General features: G+C 39.2%; 1 protein-coding gene across 1 annotated transcript in view; it reads right to left on the minus strand.

The window, feature by feature from the left end:
* Window positions 1-46: 46 nt before the first annotated feature.
* Window positions 47-20,440, minus strand: part of ADAMTS5 (ADAM metallopeptidase with thrombospondin type 1 motif 5) — a 44,570-nt gene continuing 24,176 nt past the window's right edge. Inside the window, exons 3-8 of the mRNA XM_024732005.1 lie at window positions 19,674-19,841; window positions 11,001-11,284; window positions 9,358-9,541; window positions 8,808-8,983; window positions 6,684-6,859; window positions 47-1,003 (exon numbers count right to left, since the gene is read on the minus strand). Of these exons, the coding sequence (XP_024587773.1) occupies window positions 436-1,003; window positions 6,684-6,859; window positions 8,808-8,983; window positions 9,358-9,541; window positions 11,001-11,284; window positions 19,674-19,841 (1,556 nt within the window). The 3' untranslated portion in view covers window positions 47-435. The remainder of the gene's footprint in view (window positions 1,004-6,683; window positions 6,860-8,807; window positions 8,984-9,357; window positions 9,542-11,000; window positions 11,285-19,673; window positions 19,842-20,440) is intronic.

The raw sequence follows: 20,440 nt of genomic DNA on the forward strand, positions 1-20,440 counted from the left end.
CAAGTGATATAAAGTGACATACCAAGGAAGAATGTATTTACAAACAGTAAAAATAAGCTACTGTGTAAATAATATGCACGAAAATGATTACGATGCCTTTGTAGACATTCTGTAAGAGGTAGGTGACAAGGGGGAGACTGCTCTGCCATCTTCAAATGTCCCCTGATTCTACATTCATCAGTGTTTTTGTATTCTTGTAGGCCCAGGGGATGTTCAATAACTCCCAAGTTTTTCTATATTCCAAGGTCACCACTGTCCCATGAAGCAGTGTGCATCTTTATTTGGTCGCTGAGAGCAGATTCTGCCCATAATCGGACTCCTGTTGACAATGACCCTGAAGTGTGACTTTCCGTGCTTTCGGTTGACCTCGTGTTCACCACAACTGTGTCAGTGATGAATCATCCAGTTGTCTCTGCAGAAGATCATAACCACAGGCTAACATTTCTTTAGCAAACATTGCTTAAATGCAGAAGGTCTCTGAGAGAGAAGACATCCCTTTGCTAACTTCCGGTTTCCATCCTGGCACTGCACCGTCCTGGTGTGCCAGCCCGTGTCACAGGTTCTAGAACAGGCGAGCCACGGGCCCGTCACCCACTGCAGCTGTGGAGTAGGCGATCCTACTTTATTGCTGCTGTCGCTAGTGACAGAGTTTACTTTTGGAGTGGACTTCTTGGGAACAAAAAAACTGTAACGGACATCTAAGGCTTTAGTTGGGTCTGTTGCAAGAATCTGTACGATTAGAATTTCCTTTGTGGCTGAGTAGCCCATCCCATGTAAGAAGTCATCCCTGTGGCTCCAACCACTATAGTTCATGACTGTTCCATTGATGTCAATGATGGTTTCCGAAGTGGAGATCATGTACTTTCCATTGATAAGGTACTCACCGTTTTTCTTCTTCAGGGCTAAGTAGGCAGTGAATCTAGTCTGGTCTTTGGCTTTGAACTGTCGGACTTTTATGTGAGTCGCGCCTTCCGGGATCCTCACAACATCAGTGTAACCCTTGCTGGAAGCAGGAATGTCCACAGGGGAGAGAGAGAATAAGAAAGGGGAGGAAAGAAAAGTAAGTAAATGCTTAACAAATGGATAAACAAATAGAAATTCTCTAAAAGTCTCACCTTACCTTAATATAAAGTTTTAATGTATTAAAAAGCTTCATTTTAAATTGCCTTCAAAAATTAATTTTCTTAGAACAAAATAAAATTGCAGTCAGACTATCATATTGTATACATTTGTATTATGATGTTCAAAATTAGGATGATGTTAGCAACCTGCCTTGGTTTTAAAAATTTATACTTCCTTTAGTTAAAGATTTACACAAAAATCACACATCATTATCAAATCTTATCATCTTTACAAAGCTACTTTAGGTTTTTTCTGGCACAAAATGCCCGTAAACACAAACCAGCAAAAATCTACCCTCAATCTCATAGAAGCCTTTCAATGAACGTTCCTCAAGCTTGTTTGCATATTAAGATCATGTGAGGATCTTTTAAAAATTCCAAAGCCTACAAATTTAAATCCCCAGATGCCAGAACAGTTAAATCCCCATCTTTCAGGATGGGTCATAGGCAGCAGTACTTTTAGAGTTCCCCACACTGTTCCAAGGTGCAGACTAGTTGGGAAACCACGGATTTAATTATTTGTTGGGCTATAGACAGGTTAGAGGCTCTGACTCCATTTCTACTAAAACTCTGGATTTCCTGGGCAAGACAGAAAATAGAACATAAAATTCTTTAACTGCGTAACCGTAGCTTACCAGAATCATCAAAGGACAAAAGAATCCTTAATGCCTTAGCAAATTTCCCTGAAAGCTTAGGGTCTGCAAAGTGTTACGGTCAATTGAGCGATGCTTTATGGTGAGTGACATATGAGATAGATCTCTAATAACCCATCATCTGCTCAGGAAAATGGGCAAAGGCATAAATATCTCTGATACCCATAAGGTTGCAGAAAACGCAAGGACAGAAAGGTTAATTAAGCACCAAGGGACTAGACCAGTGGGGAGGAGTCATCTTTTGCCCAAATCTTTGCCTAAGTAATTTCACATTAAGGTCCTCATATGTTTTACTTTCCTAGTTATTTAAATGGAAACAAATACTTTACTTGTACAGTTTAACGGATGTGTGTGAAATTTAATTGTTCACTTCTGAATTCTTACTAAAGTTTGGAGGATACGGGATAACGGATTCATATATGTAAAATCCAAATGTGTTACCCACTCAAACATTTCCTCTGAATTGGAGAGGAGGCTTATCCCCAGGGAAGGCCCCTTTCTATTGGGCATCTGACCTACCATGATGGCCAGACAGGTGTCAGAGCTTCCTACTGTGTTGAAGAGAGAAGATGCAATGCTGATGATGTTGCTTATCTATTCAATTTGATTCATTAGCTTTTTTTTTTTTTTTTTGCTCGCACCACTTAGCTTGCAGGATCTTAGTTTGCCGACCAGGGATTGAACATGGGCCCTCAGCAGTGAAAGCCAAGAGTCCTAACCACTGGACTGCCAGGGAATTCCCTAATTTGATTCATTATCTTAATTTTTCTAATACATTTGGACTAGATTCTGTCACAGGATTTTTTTTTTTGAAGTATCTAATATTAAGAGATGAGATGTTTCTACAATGGCTTCAAACAAAGCCAGGAGAAAACATTCCATCTTACCTAAAAAGTCTATAATGTGGAGATGTATTAAAGTATTTGCACAAGTTCACTCCAGAGCTAATGAGTGGCAGTTCTAGGCCTCTCGACTCACACTTTATGCTCCTTTTACCACGTCCCCATTGCATGAATCCCTTCCCTCCAACAACTGTACATCATAACAGTTAAAATAAGTTCTGGTGACGTTCAGAGTTTAAATGATACCAAACAGAGTGTCAAGAAAGCGAAGAATATAGGGTAAGGGAATTAGACGGGAGAGCCTTTTTTGTAATCCTGTTCTTAGAGTCTGACTCATGTTCACGAGAATCGCTGGGAACTCTCAGCACCGCGCAGGCCTCAAACTGAGCTTCCCGAGCCACTGGGAAGTATGAAGAGTCATGCCCTGATTTCTTTTCTTTTTTTTTTAAACATCTTTATTGGAGTAAAATTGCTTTACAATGTTCTGTTATTTTCTGCTGTATAACAAAGTGAATAGGCTATACATATTCATATATCCCCATATCTCCTCCCTCTTGTGTCTCCCTCCCACCCTCCCTATCCCACCCCTCTAGGTGGTCACAAAGCACCGAGCTTCTCTCCCTGTGCTATGCGGCTGCTTCCCACTAGCTATTTATTTTACATTTGGTAGTGTGTATATGTCCACTCTCTAAACTTCGTCCCAGCTTACCCTTCCCCCTCCCCATGTCCTCAAGTCCATTCTTTACGTCTGCATCTGCATCTTCATTCCTGTTTTGCCCCTAGGTTCATCAGAACCATTTTTTTTCTTAGATTCCACATATATGTGTTAGCATAAGGTATTTGTTTTTCTCTTTCTGACTTACTTCACTCTGTATGACAGATTCTAGGTCCATCCACCTCACTACAAATAACTCAAGTTATTGTTTCTTTTTATGGCTGAGTAATATTCTGTTGTACATACGAGTCACATCTTCTTTATCCATTCATGTGTTGATGGACACTTAGGTTGCTTCCATGTCCTGACTATTGTAAATAGTCATGCTCTGATTTCTTGATGTTTTAGTAAAATAGGTTTCCCTTTGTACTCTTTATTCATTTTCTTTGCACCCTTCTTGGTATCATTTACACTTTAGACATTAACCAGCTTCCTTGGCTACCATGAATGAATGCAGATGTTTTCATATAACTATGAAGTATGAAGTGTGGCTGGCAAGGCAGGGGAATCTTCTTTTCTTCAGGGCTATCTCCCCAGTACAAGAACAGTACCTGCCATGAAGGAATACATGCATTCTTACATACTAAGCATGCTGCCATGGAAGGGACATTCTAGTGGGGTGGGGCTTAGACCCCCAAACAAAATATGTGACAATATCTGTTGATTAAGAGCTGTGAAGAAACAGAGTAAGAAGATAGAGGAATGACAAGGATGGGGGAGAGATGCTCCTATTCACTTATGGAAGCCACCACCTTTTTGGGGGGCAGGTAGTGGTGACATTTAAGACATCTAAAGGAATTCTAGAGGAAGCACTGCTTATTAAGTGTTAAAAATTGTTCCAGGCAGAGGAAATAGTGCACATGCTGCCACTTGCCGTGTTTGAGGAGTGTTGGGAAGTCCAGTATGTTAGCGCAGAGCAAGCGAAGTGGCCAGTGTAGAAGGGACTCAGAGCAGGGCAGGGACCAAATGTTTTAGCATCTCACAGGTTATGAAGAGATCTTGGACACTGACTCTAAGTGAGAAGGTAGCCATTGGAGAGTTGAGCCCAGGAATGCCACCATCTGACTTAGGTGATAAAGTGATGGCTCTCTCTGCTTTGTGAAAAAGAGTCTGTGAGGGGCCAGGGGCCAGGAGACCCGTGGGAAGACCGCTGGATTGGTCCAGGCAAGAGACAATGACTACCAGATGGCAGTGCTTCTGCTTGTGCGGTAAGGGGCAACTAGATTCTGGATATATGTTGGAAGTAGGACTGAGAGGATGTGCAGATGGATGTATGTGGGGTGTGAGAGAAAATGAGGTGTGAAAGATGACGCCAAAGTTTTGGTACTAGGCAGTAGAAGGATTGAGTTGCCCTTTACTGACACGAAGAAAATTGAGGGAGGAGTGAATTAAAATTAGGATCATATTTGTGAAGAGGTTTGAACTTAGTGCAGTAGTTTTTTTTTTTTTTGCGGTATGCGGGCCTCTCACTGTCGTGGCCTCTCCCATTGCGGAGCACAGGCTCCGGACGCGCAGGCTCAGTGGCCATGGCTCACGGGCCCAGCCACTCCGCGGCATGTGGGATCTTCCCAGACCAGGGCATGAACCCGTGTCCCCTGCATCGGCAGGCGGACTCTCAACCACTGCACCACCAGGGAAGCCCAGTGCGGTAGTTTAATATGCATTATCTCATTTGGTCCTCACAGCAACATTCATTTGCAAGATAATTACTATTATTTCCATTCTACTCTCAAGGATGCTAATTGTAAAGAAGTTGAGTGACTCTTCAAAGATCACATAGCTAGTGAATTACTGAGCCAGAGCGTGATTGCAAATATTCCAGCTCCAAGATCAATGTTCTCTTTTATCGATCACACTAGGCCAAGATAATTTATATAGGATACTCAAACAGGTCATTTGTACCACATACTATAATCTTGGTCAAATCAATTTGCAAGCAGTTATGTGGGATCCTGCTTGTTGCTATCATGAATGTCTTCCTTCCCCTTTTCAGGTGACATCAAATATGCGGATATTTGTTGTAAATAAAAAAGCTTAATGCTGAATTTAGCACTATAAAAAGAGGTTTATAAGTTGATGTAGGAAGGATACACAGCATACAGTACATAAGGTAAGGTATTACTTTTAAAATAATAATTTTATTTCTCATTTAGTTCCTGAATTTTTACCCTTCTTTCTTTTTTGGTTTCTTTTTTACAAATGGCCTGTGCATCCTATTTTTATGACCTAAGCTATAGCCTCTACTTTGGCATTTATCAGCCAAGTAAAACTGGGTAAGTCTTAAACTTTCAGAGCCCCAATTCCCTCATTTGTAAAGCAAAACGTTAGACTGGATCATTTCTAAGGAGCCTTGAACCTTTGAAATATATTAAAACGCAGGATATAATTGGACTTGCAGGGGTTTTGACCTAGATGGCCCAACACAATTCGATGAATAATTATTATATCACTAGCAAATAGGATTAGTAATGCATATTTTAATACAGAATAAATTCTCCAGCCATACTTTTTTTTTATCATATCAAAGGTCATTTCTAGTTTTTTACATTACCATGGCATGTGATTGTTTTAAGGAATTCTTATTGTTGACTTGGTTTGTATATTCCTCTCCAGTTAAAGACAACACAGCACATATATCAGGAATACAGGTGAACCTGACCAAGACCACTCAGCATAAGAGTGGTCTGGTGAAGAGGAAAAACAATCCTGCATTCCAGCAGACTCTTTAGCTGACTCAGCCATCCTAGCTGATAGTATAATATTTCACGCCAGAAAGTGGTAAAGCAAGAGTGTAATCAGGACCATAAGAGGAAGTAGAAAACTGACATTATTCTTTACAGAGTAGATATAAACCAGGATAGCTGTCTCAAAAACAGGCTTGCCATCTACACTACTGCAGATAACTTACATTTTGCACTGAGAAATGTTTTCTCAATAAAACTACAGCCTAATGAGAATATATTTGTAAAAAAACAAAACAAAACAGTAGTTACGTTGGAAACCAGCCATCTCTTCCTAAATGGTGTTTCAGAAATAACAGATCTGCAAGATATGGCTAAAGTGGAATGTCACAGACTTTTTCTTTGCCTTTTTCACACTCTGTAAAACCTGGACCCATGGCTACTGCAGTTAATCTGCTCGCAGAGGTGCCATGGGTTTCCAGTCGGCATGCAGAGCTCATTTCATGTCCTCTCCTTCCCTTCACTTCTCATATTCATCATGTGTAACTAGGTCCTGGCTAGATGTCCTCCCACAGATAGCTTATGATGTAACACGAGTTCTCCTTTATCAATTTTGCAAGAGTCTAAAGCTTCGTTCAGATCAGATAAGGGCAATCGTTCTCTCACGTTACCTTTTTTTATTGAAGGTTCCAATCACCTTTGTGCAGCTGGAGTTGTCTCCTCCACACACTCCGCACTTGTCATACTGCAGCTTCGAGCCAATGATGCCATCACAGCCTGTCCTCACGCACTTTCCCCGGACGCAGACGGAATTGCTGTATGGCCTGCATTCCGTTCCATCGGTCACCTGAATAATGAGAAACACGTTAGCAGTGGGAAATACTTGGGCCTGCGTAGGTGGGTTCTTTGATAAAATTGCAAGTTCTAATTTGGGAGTTTTAAGTTTGATTGGAATGGCTAGTACTTTGGAAACTAAACAACGAATCAAAAAAAAAAAAAAAAAAAAAAAATGGTTTCCAGGAGTATCCAACTGAAAAATTCTTGACATATTGGCAGAAAGAAGAACTGGGATAAATTGGGGTTATGCCCTTTCTCTCTTCTTTATCTCTTGAGCTTAATTCCGAATGTGTTAGGAGACCCGAGGTCCTAGTCTCCATTTCTGTGTGGGTAACACGTTCCCATGGTATAGTCTTGCCTTTTTATTGCTAGAAACAATCTTTCACTTAGTGTGGGACTGTCTGTCACTTGTGTGGAGAGCAGAGATATGAGCAGGCTCACGAATGCAGACATCCTTTTTGTTTACACAATTGTTTTTTGTTAATTAATTTTATAGTTGATTTACAATGTTGTGCTAGTTTCTGCTGTGCAGTTAAGTGAATCAGTTATACATATGCATTATATCCACTCTTTTTTAGATTCTTTTCCTATATAGGTCATTACAGAATATTGAGTATAGTTCCCTGTGCTATACTGTAAATTCTTGTTAGTTATCTGTTTTATGTATAGTAGTGTGTATGTGTCAATCCCAATCCCAATTTATCCCTTCCTCCCTCCCCTCTTGGTAGTTTGTTTTCTATATCTGTGACTCTATTTCTGTCTTGTGCGTAATTGTTATTACTGTAACAAAATTGAAAATCTACACTGGACAGTCACAACCTTGTAACGGTTGGAAAGCATTCCCTATTGTGTTGAATTGTGAGACACTGAAGTAGAGACAATTTTGTGTAAAAAAGAAGTCTGGGAAGGTCAGAGAAAAGTACTTACTGGAAGAGACTGAATATATTTGAAAAAAAAGAATTAGAATATATTTAATAAGCTAGTTACAAAATACTATGTATATGGACTCAGTGGTTTGTGCATATAAGTATGTATAAGTAACATATATAGTCATATGTGTAAACATACATATTTTGTATTTGTGCATATACAAAACTCTTTCATATAAGTGTGTGTATATGAGGGTGTATATGTGTATAAAGTGAGGTAGGGTATTCTTCAACAGGTTAACAGCTCTCTAAATGATTATATTTCCAGGTAATATTTTTGCTTTTATCTCTCTATAATATTTTTAAATGAAAATATATTATTTTTCAATAAAAAGATAAAACATTTTAAATGTTACATAACTTGGACATTAACTTATTTTTCAATAATATGTCATAAATATCTGAAGACCAGTTACAGAGATGGTTTTAAATATAGTACATATTTGCAAATTAGATAAACTGTTTTAAACTGCTGCATAATGTTGCTTGTGAGAAATGAAACTTAAATAAGTTAGAAAATGCTCTTCTGTGAAAAACAAGGGATAATTTCACATGCATATATTATAAATGTGTATAACTAAAAGGACATTGATTCATTTTAAAGGTGCAAGACATTTTAAAGTCTAGGTCAGGGATGATGATCTTGAATCTATCTTCATGAATCACCAAAGAAATTCTTCAGTAAAAGATGACAGAAAAATAGAAAACTTTCTTGTTTTATAGTCCCCTTTACAAATGTACCTAGGGAATACTATTTTGAAGTTAAGTTTGCAATTCACCTTCTTGACAGAGAGTTACACTTTTTCAAAAATAGCTTTTAAAACATTTACTTGTTCTGTTTACAAAATCCTTTTGATTCATTGTAGCAAGTTTGAAAATATAGAAATTACAGAGGTGAAAATGAAACCTTCCAAAACCTAGCCACCCCCCAAATAATGACTGTTTACATTTGGTATGTGCAGGCTCCATTCTACCAAATAATTTCCACCATGGACGCCTACTGTTTCTGGACCGTCTGCATGCAGTTACCTTTGGAGAAAACACTACGTAGTAGCCAGTGCCCTTAGCTCTGCAGGTCAGTTTGCACACATCTCCTGGCAGGATGCCTGCATATTTGGGAACCCATTCCACAAATGTTTTGACTCCTTTTGCATCAGACTGATATCCATTTTTGGCCTCACACTGCTCATGACGAAAAGATTTACCTAAAAATCAAACATGTCACATTATTACTCTCTCTGTTCTGAAACTTAGATATATTCTTGCTCATTTAAATCCATTTAAGGAGATGATAGATGATATATTTTTTTTTCCAGAGTCTCTCTACACCAGTGTTGAAGGATTTTTATCTTCAACACAGAGTTGAAAACAGCAATTATTTTCTTCCTACTCCCTGAACACTCAGTTGTTTATAATAATAATTTAAAAATCACTCATGTATTTGTTATTGATTTGCATACTGGTGGAACTGTGCAGTACAAGATTAGTAGGCTATTTCTCCAGCCTCCTCTATTTATTACTGCTAGAGCACAAATTACACCCGACACATGATGGTTGCTGACACTTGGGAGCAGCGTACCATTGGCTGGGCAGGGTAAGACACTGCAGGAGCGGTAGATGGCCCTCTTCCCTGTGCAGTAACGGCCATTGTTTCTGGGCGCGGGGTTATTGCAGTGGCGATAGGCAAACTGTACTCCTCCCCCACATGAGCGAGAACACTGGCCCCAGGAACCCCAGGATCCCCAGCTGCCATGGCTCGATGTCTAAAACAGAAAATAGAAGATATTTTAACTGAGAAGCGAGGAAAACATTCAAAATGTACATTTGGAAATCACATGCATTCAATGACTCAGTGGAATGTACATTTGGAAATCACTTGAATTCAGTCGCTCGGTGGACACTTCATCACAGTTAAATTTTCACTGAATTTAACATGGTCACAGGTATTGAACACTCTGGAATTACAATGTGATTCCAAATCTTGGCAATCCAGCTTTTCTGTCCCCCACCCCCCAGCACTAGAGGGTCTGAACACTTCACCCTAAGTACTGAGCACACTGCAAGGGTTGCTCGTGGCTTCTTTGGATCTTCCGATACTGCACATTTCCGTTAATAACCACCGAACCACGGTTTACTTTGTGTCCACCCTGATCTTGCATCTTTAAAGAACTGTGTGATGCTAAAGATTCTGTATGATTCCAGGTTGATTATGCTTCCATCTTTTCTCCCTCTTTAGCACTGAAGTTCTGCAGTCCCTTTGTTGACATCACACGTCCCACCTGTGACAGACCCTCTGCCACATGCATAAATGTATCTGACCTGGGCTTGGCTTCATTACACCCTGTAAAAAGGAAATGGGACAGATACTGAAGAGCACCCAATCACATGCACCCACATCACAGGGAATGAAGAGTCCTGTTATGACATCCCAGGTTTATTGCTATAGAAACACGGCAGGCAGCAGGAAGCTGAGAGACTCCAAAAGGAAGATACTAGAAACGCCTTTGCCGAGGGAATTCCTGAAGAACTTCCTCTGGTTGTATGTGTCAGGGTATCTGTGTCAGGGTATCTGAGGATGCTTGCTTGTGTGTTAGTCTTGAAAGGCACAGGCAACACGCCTATGGCAACACTCTTCTAGGGACTTTGAAAATGTTATGAGTGAGAGGGAACAAATGCTTTGCTTGGACCTTGACAGTGAAGGTGTCAGTTGCTGACATGAAGCTGGACCGGGTGCATAGGGAGGGAGGAGGTGTCTCCCTGGAGCAGGTGTGGCTATTATAGTTCCTGAAGTTAGATTAACTTGCCATGAGGGGGAAAGCGTGACCATTTTGGAGTTCACCAAGTATGCATGAGGACCATGTGTCAGCTTTGCTGTTATTTCCTTACCGAATTTAAATAAATGTATTCCAATAACTTTACGAGCAGTTTGAAAGTAAACTCCCAAGCAGTAATTTGGGGCCCTACGTGGGGTCTCAGTTAGACAGAATCTGGGCTGTCTCCTTATTTGCTACAGGATATAACCTGAGATCTGCATTTTCTCCAGTAATTGACAGCTGGGGATGGCTCTTGCAGGTAAAGGAGGGAGCTGTAAATAGATCCCTCAAGGAAAAATATTTTAACTAGGAAATAGAGCCTTCTGTGGCCAGTCCCCACCACAGGTGTCACAGGAAGGTACATCAGACCTTAGGTCTCCAGGCCCTGCGTGACAAGAAAATCACTTACTGAATAATATTTTTTCTTGGTCTTGTCCACACACTTGCCCTGCAGGCAGATCCTCCCTTTTCCACATGGTGTCCCTTCCACGGCTGGCAGCTTCTTGGTCAGACACACCATCTGGCCCTGGCGCACCACGGCGCACCAGAGGCGGGCGCACACGTCCATCCCGGGACACACCGAGTACTCGGGCCCGAAGGTCAGGTTGCACTGCTGGCTGGCATCGTAGGTCTGTCCCGGGAGTTCCTCGGGGCCCAGGATCTGCTTGCGTGGCAGGTCTAGCAAACAGTTACCTAAAAGAATAACCAAGATTGACCACTGTTCTGTGTTTCTGTTTCAAACCTTGAAAATTATGGATCTGAAAATGCAAGACTCCAGCTGGTGCTGAAACACGATGCATCTACAGATCTGCAGTGTGATGCCCGGGGGAGGGGACTCCCTGTGGACGAGGCTGAGTGCCTCTGTGAGCTCACCAGCACCCACTAGGATTTCCCATGGATGATGTGTTCTGGGGTATACATAATGATGTGCAGTGGTTTGATTAAATAAAATTATTTCATAATAATTAGCTGTGAAAATAGTCATTGTGCTGAGGGACTAACAGAAACTGGGTTGGACCTAGAGGAAATAAGATAGTGGGTATAATAACAAACAATAATAATAAATAGGTGTTTACAACTTTGAGAAACAGAGTTTGTCCTTGCACCCTTCCTATATCCCTTTCTCCACTTCCAACTACCCCATTCTTTTTTTTTTTTTTTTTTTTTTGTGGTACATGGGCCTCTCACTGTTGTGGCCTCTCCTGCTGTGGAGCACAGGCTCCAGACGCGCAGGCGTAGCGGCCATGGCTCACGGGCCCAGCCACTCCGCAGCATGTGGGATCCTCCCGGACTGGGGCACGAACCCGTGCCCCCTGCATCGGGGGGACCCATCCCCCATCCATGTCACCTTTCCATTAATTCCATAAGTAATAAACAAGTGGATGCCTCATTCATTCCTGCACTCAACCAGCATCTGCTTAGCACCTACAATGTTCTAGCAAACATACTAGATATTAGAGATACAGAAAAATGACCCAGATCTGCCCCTAAAGGTCTCCCAATAAAATGAAGGAAATAAAGTCTTTCTCTTAGACTGAAAGAATTTTAATAAAGAGGTTTCAAGCATCATATATCAGGAGCAGTGGGAGGAGAAAAGAAAACATCTTTGATAACTTGGGACTAGGCCCATTTTTTTACTCTTTGCATCCTTTTTCTCCCCTTTGTATCAGTTATTGAATGCAGTTGGTATTTGTTGGGTCTTTGGAGTGTGTCTGTCACAAACAAGTTGGTGCTCTCAGTACGTAGTGATGTGGGGATTATAAAGGGATGGGGGGGGAGGTCAGTAGAAGCTGACATAGACAGTGCCAATTCAGAAGCTGAAATGTGCCTCACCTTCCCCAAAAAGCTTCCCTAAGAAATCCCTTCCCAGTGAGTTAACACCTTCAACTTCTCCTCTTCATACAGGAGCTTACATATTGCCCATCAGTTCTGGTGTTTTTCTGTCTACTTGATTTTAAGATTTACACACTGATTATTAACAATACTAAAAATAATTGGGGCTTCCCTGGTGGCGCAGTGGTTTAGAGTCTGCCTGCCGATGCAGGGGACACGGGTTCTTTAAATGTATTAGCTTATTCAATCTTTACGAGAACACTATGAAGCAGATTCTTTCATTGTTTTATTTTGCAGATAAGGAAACTGAGGAATATAAAGATGGATCAGTTACCCAAGGTCCCATAGCTGTTAGGGTTTTATGCTCAGAGGCCCATCCTGCCTCTGCTGAGCACATGGATAGATTGCTTATTTTATTGCTAAAGGGCAGGCATGTGTAGGGATCCTTTAAATGGTAGCTAATGGAAGAAACAGTTGATCTAAAGTTTAATTCTGGCAAAACACTAAATGGCTGAGTGTTCTTGGCCATATTAGTTAACTGCTCCCTAATTTATTTTTAAGATCTGTGGAATGTTTCTCTCCTCACTGTGACACTGGAAGGGTAAAATTAGCTCACAGAGCTATAAGGGGGGACCAGAAAAATAGAAAACAATCATATTGGTACTATGCCCAACATATTTAACAATATTTCAGATGTATTCAAGTCATTCTTTTTATTCAACAAAAGAAAACCATGTTTAAATCCTACTTTCCACTGAGAAATGGAATATTCAGCACATTTTAAGTATACTGCAAATGTTTTTACAACTACACTCAAGTTTCTTCAAAGCGAATACCTTGAAATTTGTCAATCTGTGTTGGAGGCATTATATGAAAATGAATAAAGAGCAAAGTTCCTACTTAACTTCTGAGCCAGAACGTTTGAAGAGGTAAAGCTTCTTAAGGCAAGCCAGAAAAAGCATTAAAAATCAGTATCCAGCCAAAGAGAACTTGGGGAGAAAAACATTAAGTTAAAAGAAAAACATCAACAGCAAGTCAATAGGAAGGAATGATAGTAAAACCTCACTAAGCTTTGTTTAGAAGATAAAGTGAGATGAGGCCCTTTGGAACTAGGGAAAAGCATTATCTTCCTTGCTACATAAAAAAGAGCCTGTGTAAACCAGGGAATGCATAGCGGATTGCTGATGGTAGAAGACTGTCAACAGATCTCTGAGGCAGCAAGAATGCTTTCCAGTTCTCCAAAAGTGCTGTTTGAAGAAACTTTTCTTTTTTTTTAAATTTTGCTGAAAAGCACAGACTGTAAGACTGGGTAACTAAATATTAGCTGGGAAGTCTTTAACATGTGTGGGTGCATGTGGCATGGGTCGACCTCGTTTCTCGCAAGCTGAAATAACTCAGCACATCTCCATGGATATGCGGTCACTGATACCTCCGCTACCTCCCTGATGATGTATGATGTGTGAAAAGAAACGTACAATGCAATTTGGAATCGGCTTATGACAAAGGAGGCTCCAAGATGTGGCCTCTCTTTATGAAGCTCAATACCAAAGTATAAGTTTTAAAAATGTATAACATATTTACTTGGCTATTAAAAAAGAGATATCTTAGCTCTATGGTTTTCCCTTAGAGGTCATTTGGAGATGAACTTTTCTTGCTTAAAATAAAATGATTTATTCAGATTTGCTATTCATTTATTACTTTAATGCTCTCAACATTAAGATTTGTTGCTGCATTAGTTTCTGTTAACAGTGAAATCTACAGTCTATCCATTCCATCTATATGTTGAATTATGTCCTTTGGCAATAAAATAGGTACAGACAGTGCTACCAAGGGGAAGACTTGGGCCAAGGGACAACCATAAAAAAATCAATATAAAGCCTGATTTCGAATCTCACGATATGAAATATTTAAGATTTAAGTAATAGTGGGTCGGATATACACTTTTCATCAAAAAAATATGTTCAATTTGGGGGAGGGCTGAGAGAGGAAATTGATCAGTCTTTTAGAATCTTTTATATTGACCTCTAAAAGTGTCCAATCTATTGTTGACTTTTCTTAATCTGTTTTACTTTTATTCTCAACCATATCTTCACATATTTTAAAATTTATCTTAGCCTGAAATCCTGTCTGGGCTTTGCTGCTGACATTTTGTCTGCTTATTCTGTTCCACAAAATTGCCAAGTTCTTTTTCCTTTTCTCTCCTCCTTTTTCTCTCCCTTCCTCCTTTCCTTCCTTCCTTCCTTTTGTTTTAACATTCTGCGTATATAGATGGATTGTTTCTAAAAGAAAGACAATGAAAAGGTGTGCACATCACATATTTGGTTTCACCATCCATGTTAAGTTAAATGCTAAGTTAACTGTTAGGGTATAAGTAAAGTAGAAACTTTAAAAAGTAAGAGCCAGTGATCTGAGATGGATAAACAAAGGAAAGAAAGTGGTGGTCTCTCCATGGCCACAAAGTACTCTTGGGGTGGTGGAAGGTATGCCATGCCTCCAGGAAATGGAGCAGAAAAATCTTTGTTTTTTTATATCTGACTTCTAGCTTGACTTCTGTTTGTCTTTCATATTAATGATAAATGAAACATCAGATGAAGGTTGGTTGTTCTTTATTCTTCTCATTCCCCCGCCCCGCCCCGTTTCTAGCACTGTAGTTATTTCTGTCTTCTCTTCCTTTTTAACACACACACACTGAAAATAAGAATTGGTCCAAACAGGGAATCCCCTGGTGGTCCAGTTGTTAGGATTCTGCGATTCCACTGCCGGGAGCCGGGTTCGATCCCTGGTCAGGGAACTAAGATCCCGCAAGCTGCATGGTGTGGCAAAAAAAACAGAAAACGAATTGGTCCAAATATCCTTGGCTTAGGAAAAATCAATGAATATACCTAATGAAACTCATTCAAAGAAGGCTCACAACATTGCAAAGTTTCTTCTTTTATCATCATCTCCCTGGTCTTGCAACTCTTTTCTAAGGTCTTTATTTGCATGTTTAGAAGAGTCACTGATGCATTATGGGTTCAGTGACGAATAAACTAACTTGGGCAATGACAAAGGCACAGACAGTGGTTGCTGACCAAAGTAATTCAAGGGATCTGTTTGTAGTACACTGTTTAGCAGATGTGATGCCAAGGAAATTCGATTAAAAATTCTCTGTGTTAAAGGATGAAGCATAGCTTTTTAAACATATGGGTCACTGTGGACTTAACATGTTTTACTCACAGACCATGTTAAAGAACATATTTATTGTGAAAATAAAGAGAATACCATCATGGGCCTTGAATTTTATGAGTAGGGCCTTAAAAACTGAATGTTAAGATCTTATTACTAGCTTCACTGTCTACACTTAACAAAGGATTCAGAGAATTGGTTTTCTAATACCACTTTCTCTCCAAAGTTCTGTGTTCAGTAAGTGGCGTAAATTTAGCTCTTTAAATATGAATTTTTCAAAGCTGTCTTTAGATTTTCCTTAGCAGCCTGTGTCTTGGGTGTTCTTGAGCTGTGTCTGCTCAGGCAGTGGTCCTTCTTATCACCTGGCACTGTGAACTGAGGGATCCAGCAGACAGGGCTATTGTTTTTGGCTTCATGGTTATTAAACATTTGAGAAAAGAAATTGAATAACCTGTTTTTGCTGAACAGTTTCTCTGCCAGTGCTTACCTTTATTTTTGAGGATCATACTCCTAGCCAGCTTGCCTAGAGCTAACTTGTATAAACACTGCAGGAAGTCTGCAAGTATCTTGGCCAGGCTGAGTTGGAGGAGGTAGTCTCCATAAGACATGGCTTCTTCCTTTCTGAATCAAATCTGCAGGCCCAGTTATTTTAGAATGTGCACACTGACTTTTCAACCATAACCTAATTGCTGCATTTTTCTTGTTGGAACTAAATCGGGAAACACTCAATATTAGGAAATTTAAATTTGGCAGTGGTAGAGTGCTACACATGTCTGGCTACTTATGGCTAATAATTTTAAAAACAAATGAAATGATTCAAGTTTAATTGTACTCTAAGACATCATTTCTCCAGCATTGCTGGAGGTGGGAACAAGACAGATAAGCTATTACATAAGTGGATTCTCTAGGTAATGTAGTCTCTAGGCCCCACCTAAAAATTGTATCAATTTTGTGAGACTATCTACCTAAAAACATCAATAGCTTTGCTGCCTTTTATATGAGTGTCCTAATTTAACCTTCCTAAATAACAGAAAATCACTTCTTTTCTGAGTATCAATTATTGTATCCTGCTGAAATCTTGAGGGATTTCAGCAGGATACAATAATGGGGTAAGAGGGTTTCTGACCTTCTGGAAGATGGTGCCAGACCACTGTGCTTTTACTGTTTCAGGGCTACTTTTTACAGCTCTTCTGGTTTCTCTCTTATTGTCAAATGATTTTACTTCTTTCTCTCAGCTTACCTGTCTGGCATCCCCTATGCACCCAAATGACTATTTTTTTTTTTTTTTTGCTCTAAATAGTGGCCTAGAAAATTAGAACAGAAAAATAGTAGAACTGTTTCTACTACATATGAATGAATGGGCTCTGCTTGCAAATGTGTGTAGCTCCCTACGAGTAAATTGAAAAGGTTTGATGATATGATATCAGCTTAGTCTTCGAACAAAGATGTATTCTGTTTGCTTTTTTGTTTGTTTTTCCATCATCTTGGGCTTTGACTGTCCCCTTGGTTCTCTCCTAAGATCTGGAGTTGAAATGTCAGAACTGCCACCATCTGAAAATCCTGTTGATTAGTTCCTATTGTCATACTTTGGCTTTAACTGACTTAAGTCAGCTTTTGGTTGCAATCTAAACGTTATTAAATTATTTAAATTCAAGTGTAAATGACAGTGCTACAGAGAGTATTGTAGCTTCAGTTCTGCGTCTGTTTTGAAATGAATGTAATTGAACTTTGCCACTGTGTCACAGCTACAGTGCCTTTCTTAGATCCTCATCATTCTGAAATTTCTTTACTCACTATAGGCTACTGATAAAATTGAAGTTTTTGGTGGGATGGGGCAGTTAAAACACAAGACTGCCTAACCAACACATTCAAAAGTGAGAGAGCCTAGGCATAATGAAAGGAATGAATGAATGAATATATTATGAGAATTTCCTGTCCGACAAATGTTGGTAACTGAATTTATTTATTTATTTAACATATAAATGGGGAATTCAGATGTGATTTCCTCAGTGCAAATGAATAAGACCTATTTCTAGCAAAAGTATGGTTTTGGCTGTTATCTACCATGAGATCCTTTGGAGTAGACACAGAAAGATGTATAAAATTTGTTGTAAAATTTTTAAAAATCTGAGTGTAGATTCTTTTAAATACAGAAATAATGTTTAAAAAATGAAAACAATACTGGGAGCATCTTTACTGCATGGAAAGTAAAATCATGAATTCCACAAACATGAAATAAATGAATCATTCCAGAAATATGGCAATAGGAACAAAATTCTGCACAGCATTGTAATTAGCTGACCTAATACTTACACAGGGAAAAAAAAGTTGGTTCAATTTTAGCCATAAGTATTTGCTGCCTTAGCAACTAAATCTGTTCATTTAGTGATTCAAAGTTTAGCTCAACCTTTTGGAATGAGTAATGTGTGATTTTGAAATGAAATATTAATGTTATTCCATTTTTAGGAAACTTGAAGAAAAACAGTAAAAGTAATATTAAGAGTGGAAACTAAGATTCCTCCCAAGAAGCACGTTATTAGATATGGACTTGATCAATGTAGGTAGGCCGGTAATTAGGTAAGCATTCACTCCAGGACTCTATCAGCATTTAATCAGCATTTTAAACTGGGCTAACTAAACAGAACATTACCACTTTATATTAGTCTAGGAAAAACCTAATACATTGATTCTTGATATTGTTTCTGAATCATCAAGATATTAGGCCATCATTTCAACTAACAAAGAACATTTATTTTGTATTAAGGGAAATTTTAAAGCAAGATGTGTGTGGATTGTTTTCAGGAATAGTCAATGTAAGTAGATGAAAGTAACTAAAGCATTACCAGTTCACCATTAACATAGCAAAAATGAGTTTGTGAACATTTTGGCTACAAGATAGCAAAGAACTGTGTAGTGGAATTTCTTTCTGTCTGAAAAGAACTGAATTTATTAATTGTTGTGTAATTATGTAGCCAAAGCTCAAGATGACCAACTCACTATGAAGTTACAAAAATTTCAAGCCATAAACTTTGTGGAACAAGGAAAAACAGCTATTGCAGATTCTGTTTATCTAACTTTGAACCATACATCATGAGATAAATTTGTGAACAATTATCGTGATCAAGAATTTCTGTCACATTCACTTCAACCACCAGTTTTAGAAAGAGACATGTTTTAAGAGAAAAAAAAAAAAAAAAGGAATGAGAAGATGTCCATTTCTGTAATATGAGAAACTTGAACTCTGTGGTCTCTGAAGATCTCTTCCAACTCTACCTCATCTCTTCTCCTGTGTTTTTAATATTTTAAGGTAACAAGGAATGCTAGGAAATTAGCAACAGCTTGTTTCAAAGATTACTTAAGGGTCAGAATTTATTATTTCTAAAACTGTGACTTCCTTAGTATTTTTATATAATTTACAGCACTAATCCTAGATTTGCAGAACTTAATAAAATGTGCTGTGCTCTTGAACTGTACTTAGGGGATAAAGCCAAGGATTTTCTTTTGAAATTCTTAAACTGTTTTCTCACCATTCAGATTGATTTTTCTATTCCTGTTCTGCAGTTTTCACTCCACTTTCAGGAAAACAGGCTGTCAGGATGAAACCAAACTTTTTAGTGAATGCAAATCTAAAGAGCTTCCATTCTTGGTTTTATGTCGCCATAAAGAGAATCTGACAGAACTGTCACCTACGTTTTAACCACACCCCTATAATAAGGATGTAACAAATAATTCTGAGAGTCATATTAATAGCAGGGAAGCAAGATTATCTGCCAATGTTCTCACAGTAAGCTAGTGGTGAAAGAGGGAATAAAAGCCAGGCTTTCTGGGCACTGGCTAGGCATTCTGTGTGGTCTCCCACATTGCTTCTCTTTGAACTTTGTAATTCAAAAGCAAAAATACCATTGCTATAATGCCACCGAGGACGTTGGCATTACACACCAACAGACAGTCCCCTTGTTCCTTTTTCTGACACTTTCTAAGCAACCACTGTCTTAGAGGGTAAGGTGAACATCACGAGGACATAATGAAGCACAACTTGCAATAATTCCAAGTTTTGTTTCTGAGCCTATGGAACTATACATACCATGGCCATCATCCAGGAATTCAGTGATGGTGGCTGAGGTGCATTTGGACCAGGGCTTGGATGCATCAATGCTGGTTAGGATGGAAGACATTAAGCGCTTATCTTCTGTGGAACCGAAATTTTCTTCACAGAATTTGGAATCGTCATGGGAGAGGCCAAGTAGATGTCCTAAGGGACAGAACAAATGAAGTGCAAATAATGAGTGATATTTGTATTTCTACTTTTCTGTGGAAATTATACTAGCACTTGACTTTTTTCCTCCCAATTGTATATGAGTTTATTTTAACTGCCTTTTCACATAGAGACTGGACCCCCAGGTAAATTAAAGCTGCATGTAGTCAGAGTGGTCACTTCTGGTGAATATTTAGAGGAAAACTGAAAAACACTAGAGTAGATGTTCCTATAATCCATCTGGATCACACATGCTCAAGGATATGTAGAAACAGGCCTTATTTAGAATCTAGAATTTGCAAGGCAACTGTGGGATTATGTCATAGCCCTCACTACATATTATTTTGAATGCTTGTCTAATTTTCTATCTTCTCTGACGAACTATAAGCCGCAGGAGATCAGAGAGCATCCCCCAGCCTACCCCCGCCATCCACTGTTGAAAAAAATCTGTATTTAACTCAATGTTCTGCAAGTTACAAACACTTAATAGATGGTATTTGAATGTCAGTGACTTCTATTTTCTTGGCCAAGTAGATAGGTAGCCATAAAAGAGATGACTAGAGGAGAAAAAAAAAGATTTCAAGTAAATTTCTGTT

Source organism: Neophocaena asiaeorientalis, unplaced genomic scaffold (assembly GCF_003031525.2).
Source record: "Neophocaena asiaeorientalis asiaeorientalis breed wild unplaced genomic scaffold, Neophocaena_asiaeorientalis_V1.1 scaffold55, whole genome shotgun sequence".
In the NCBI taxonomy this organism is placed as follows: Eukaryota; Metazoa; Chordata; class Mammalia; order Artiodactyla; family Phocoenidae; genus Neophocaena; species Neophocaena asiaeorientalis.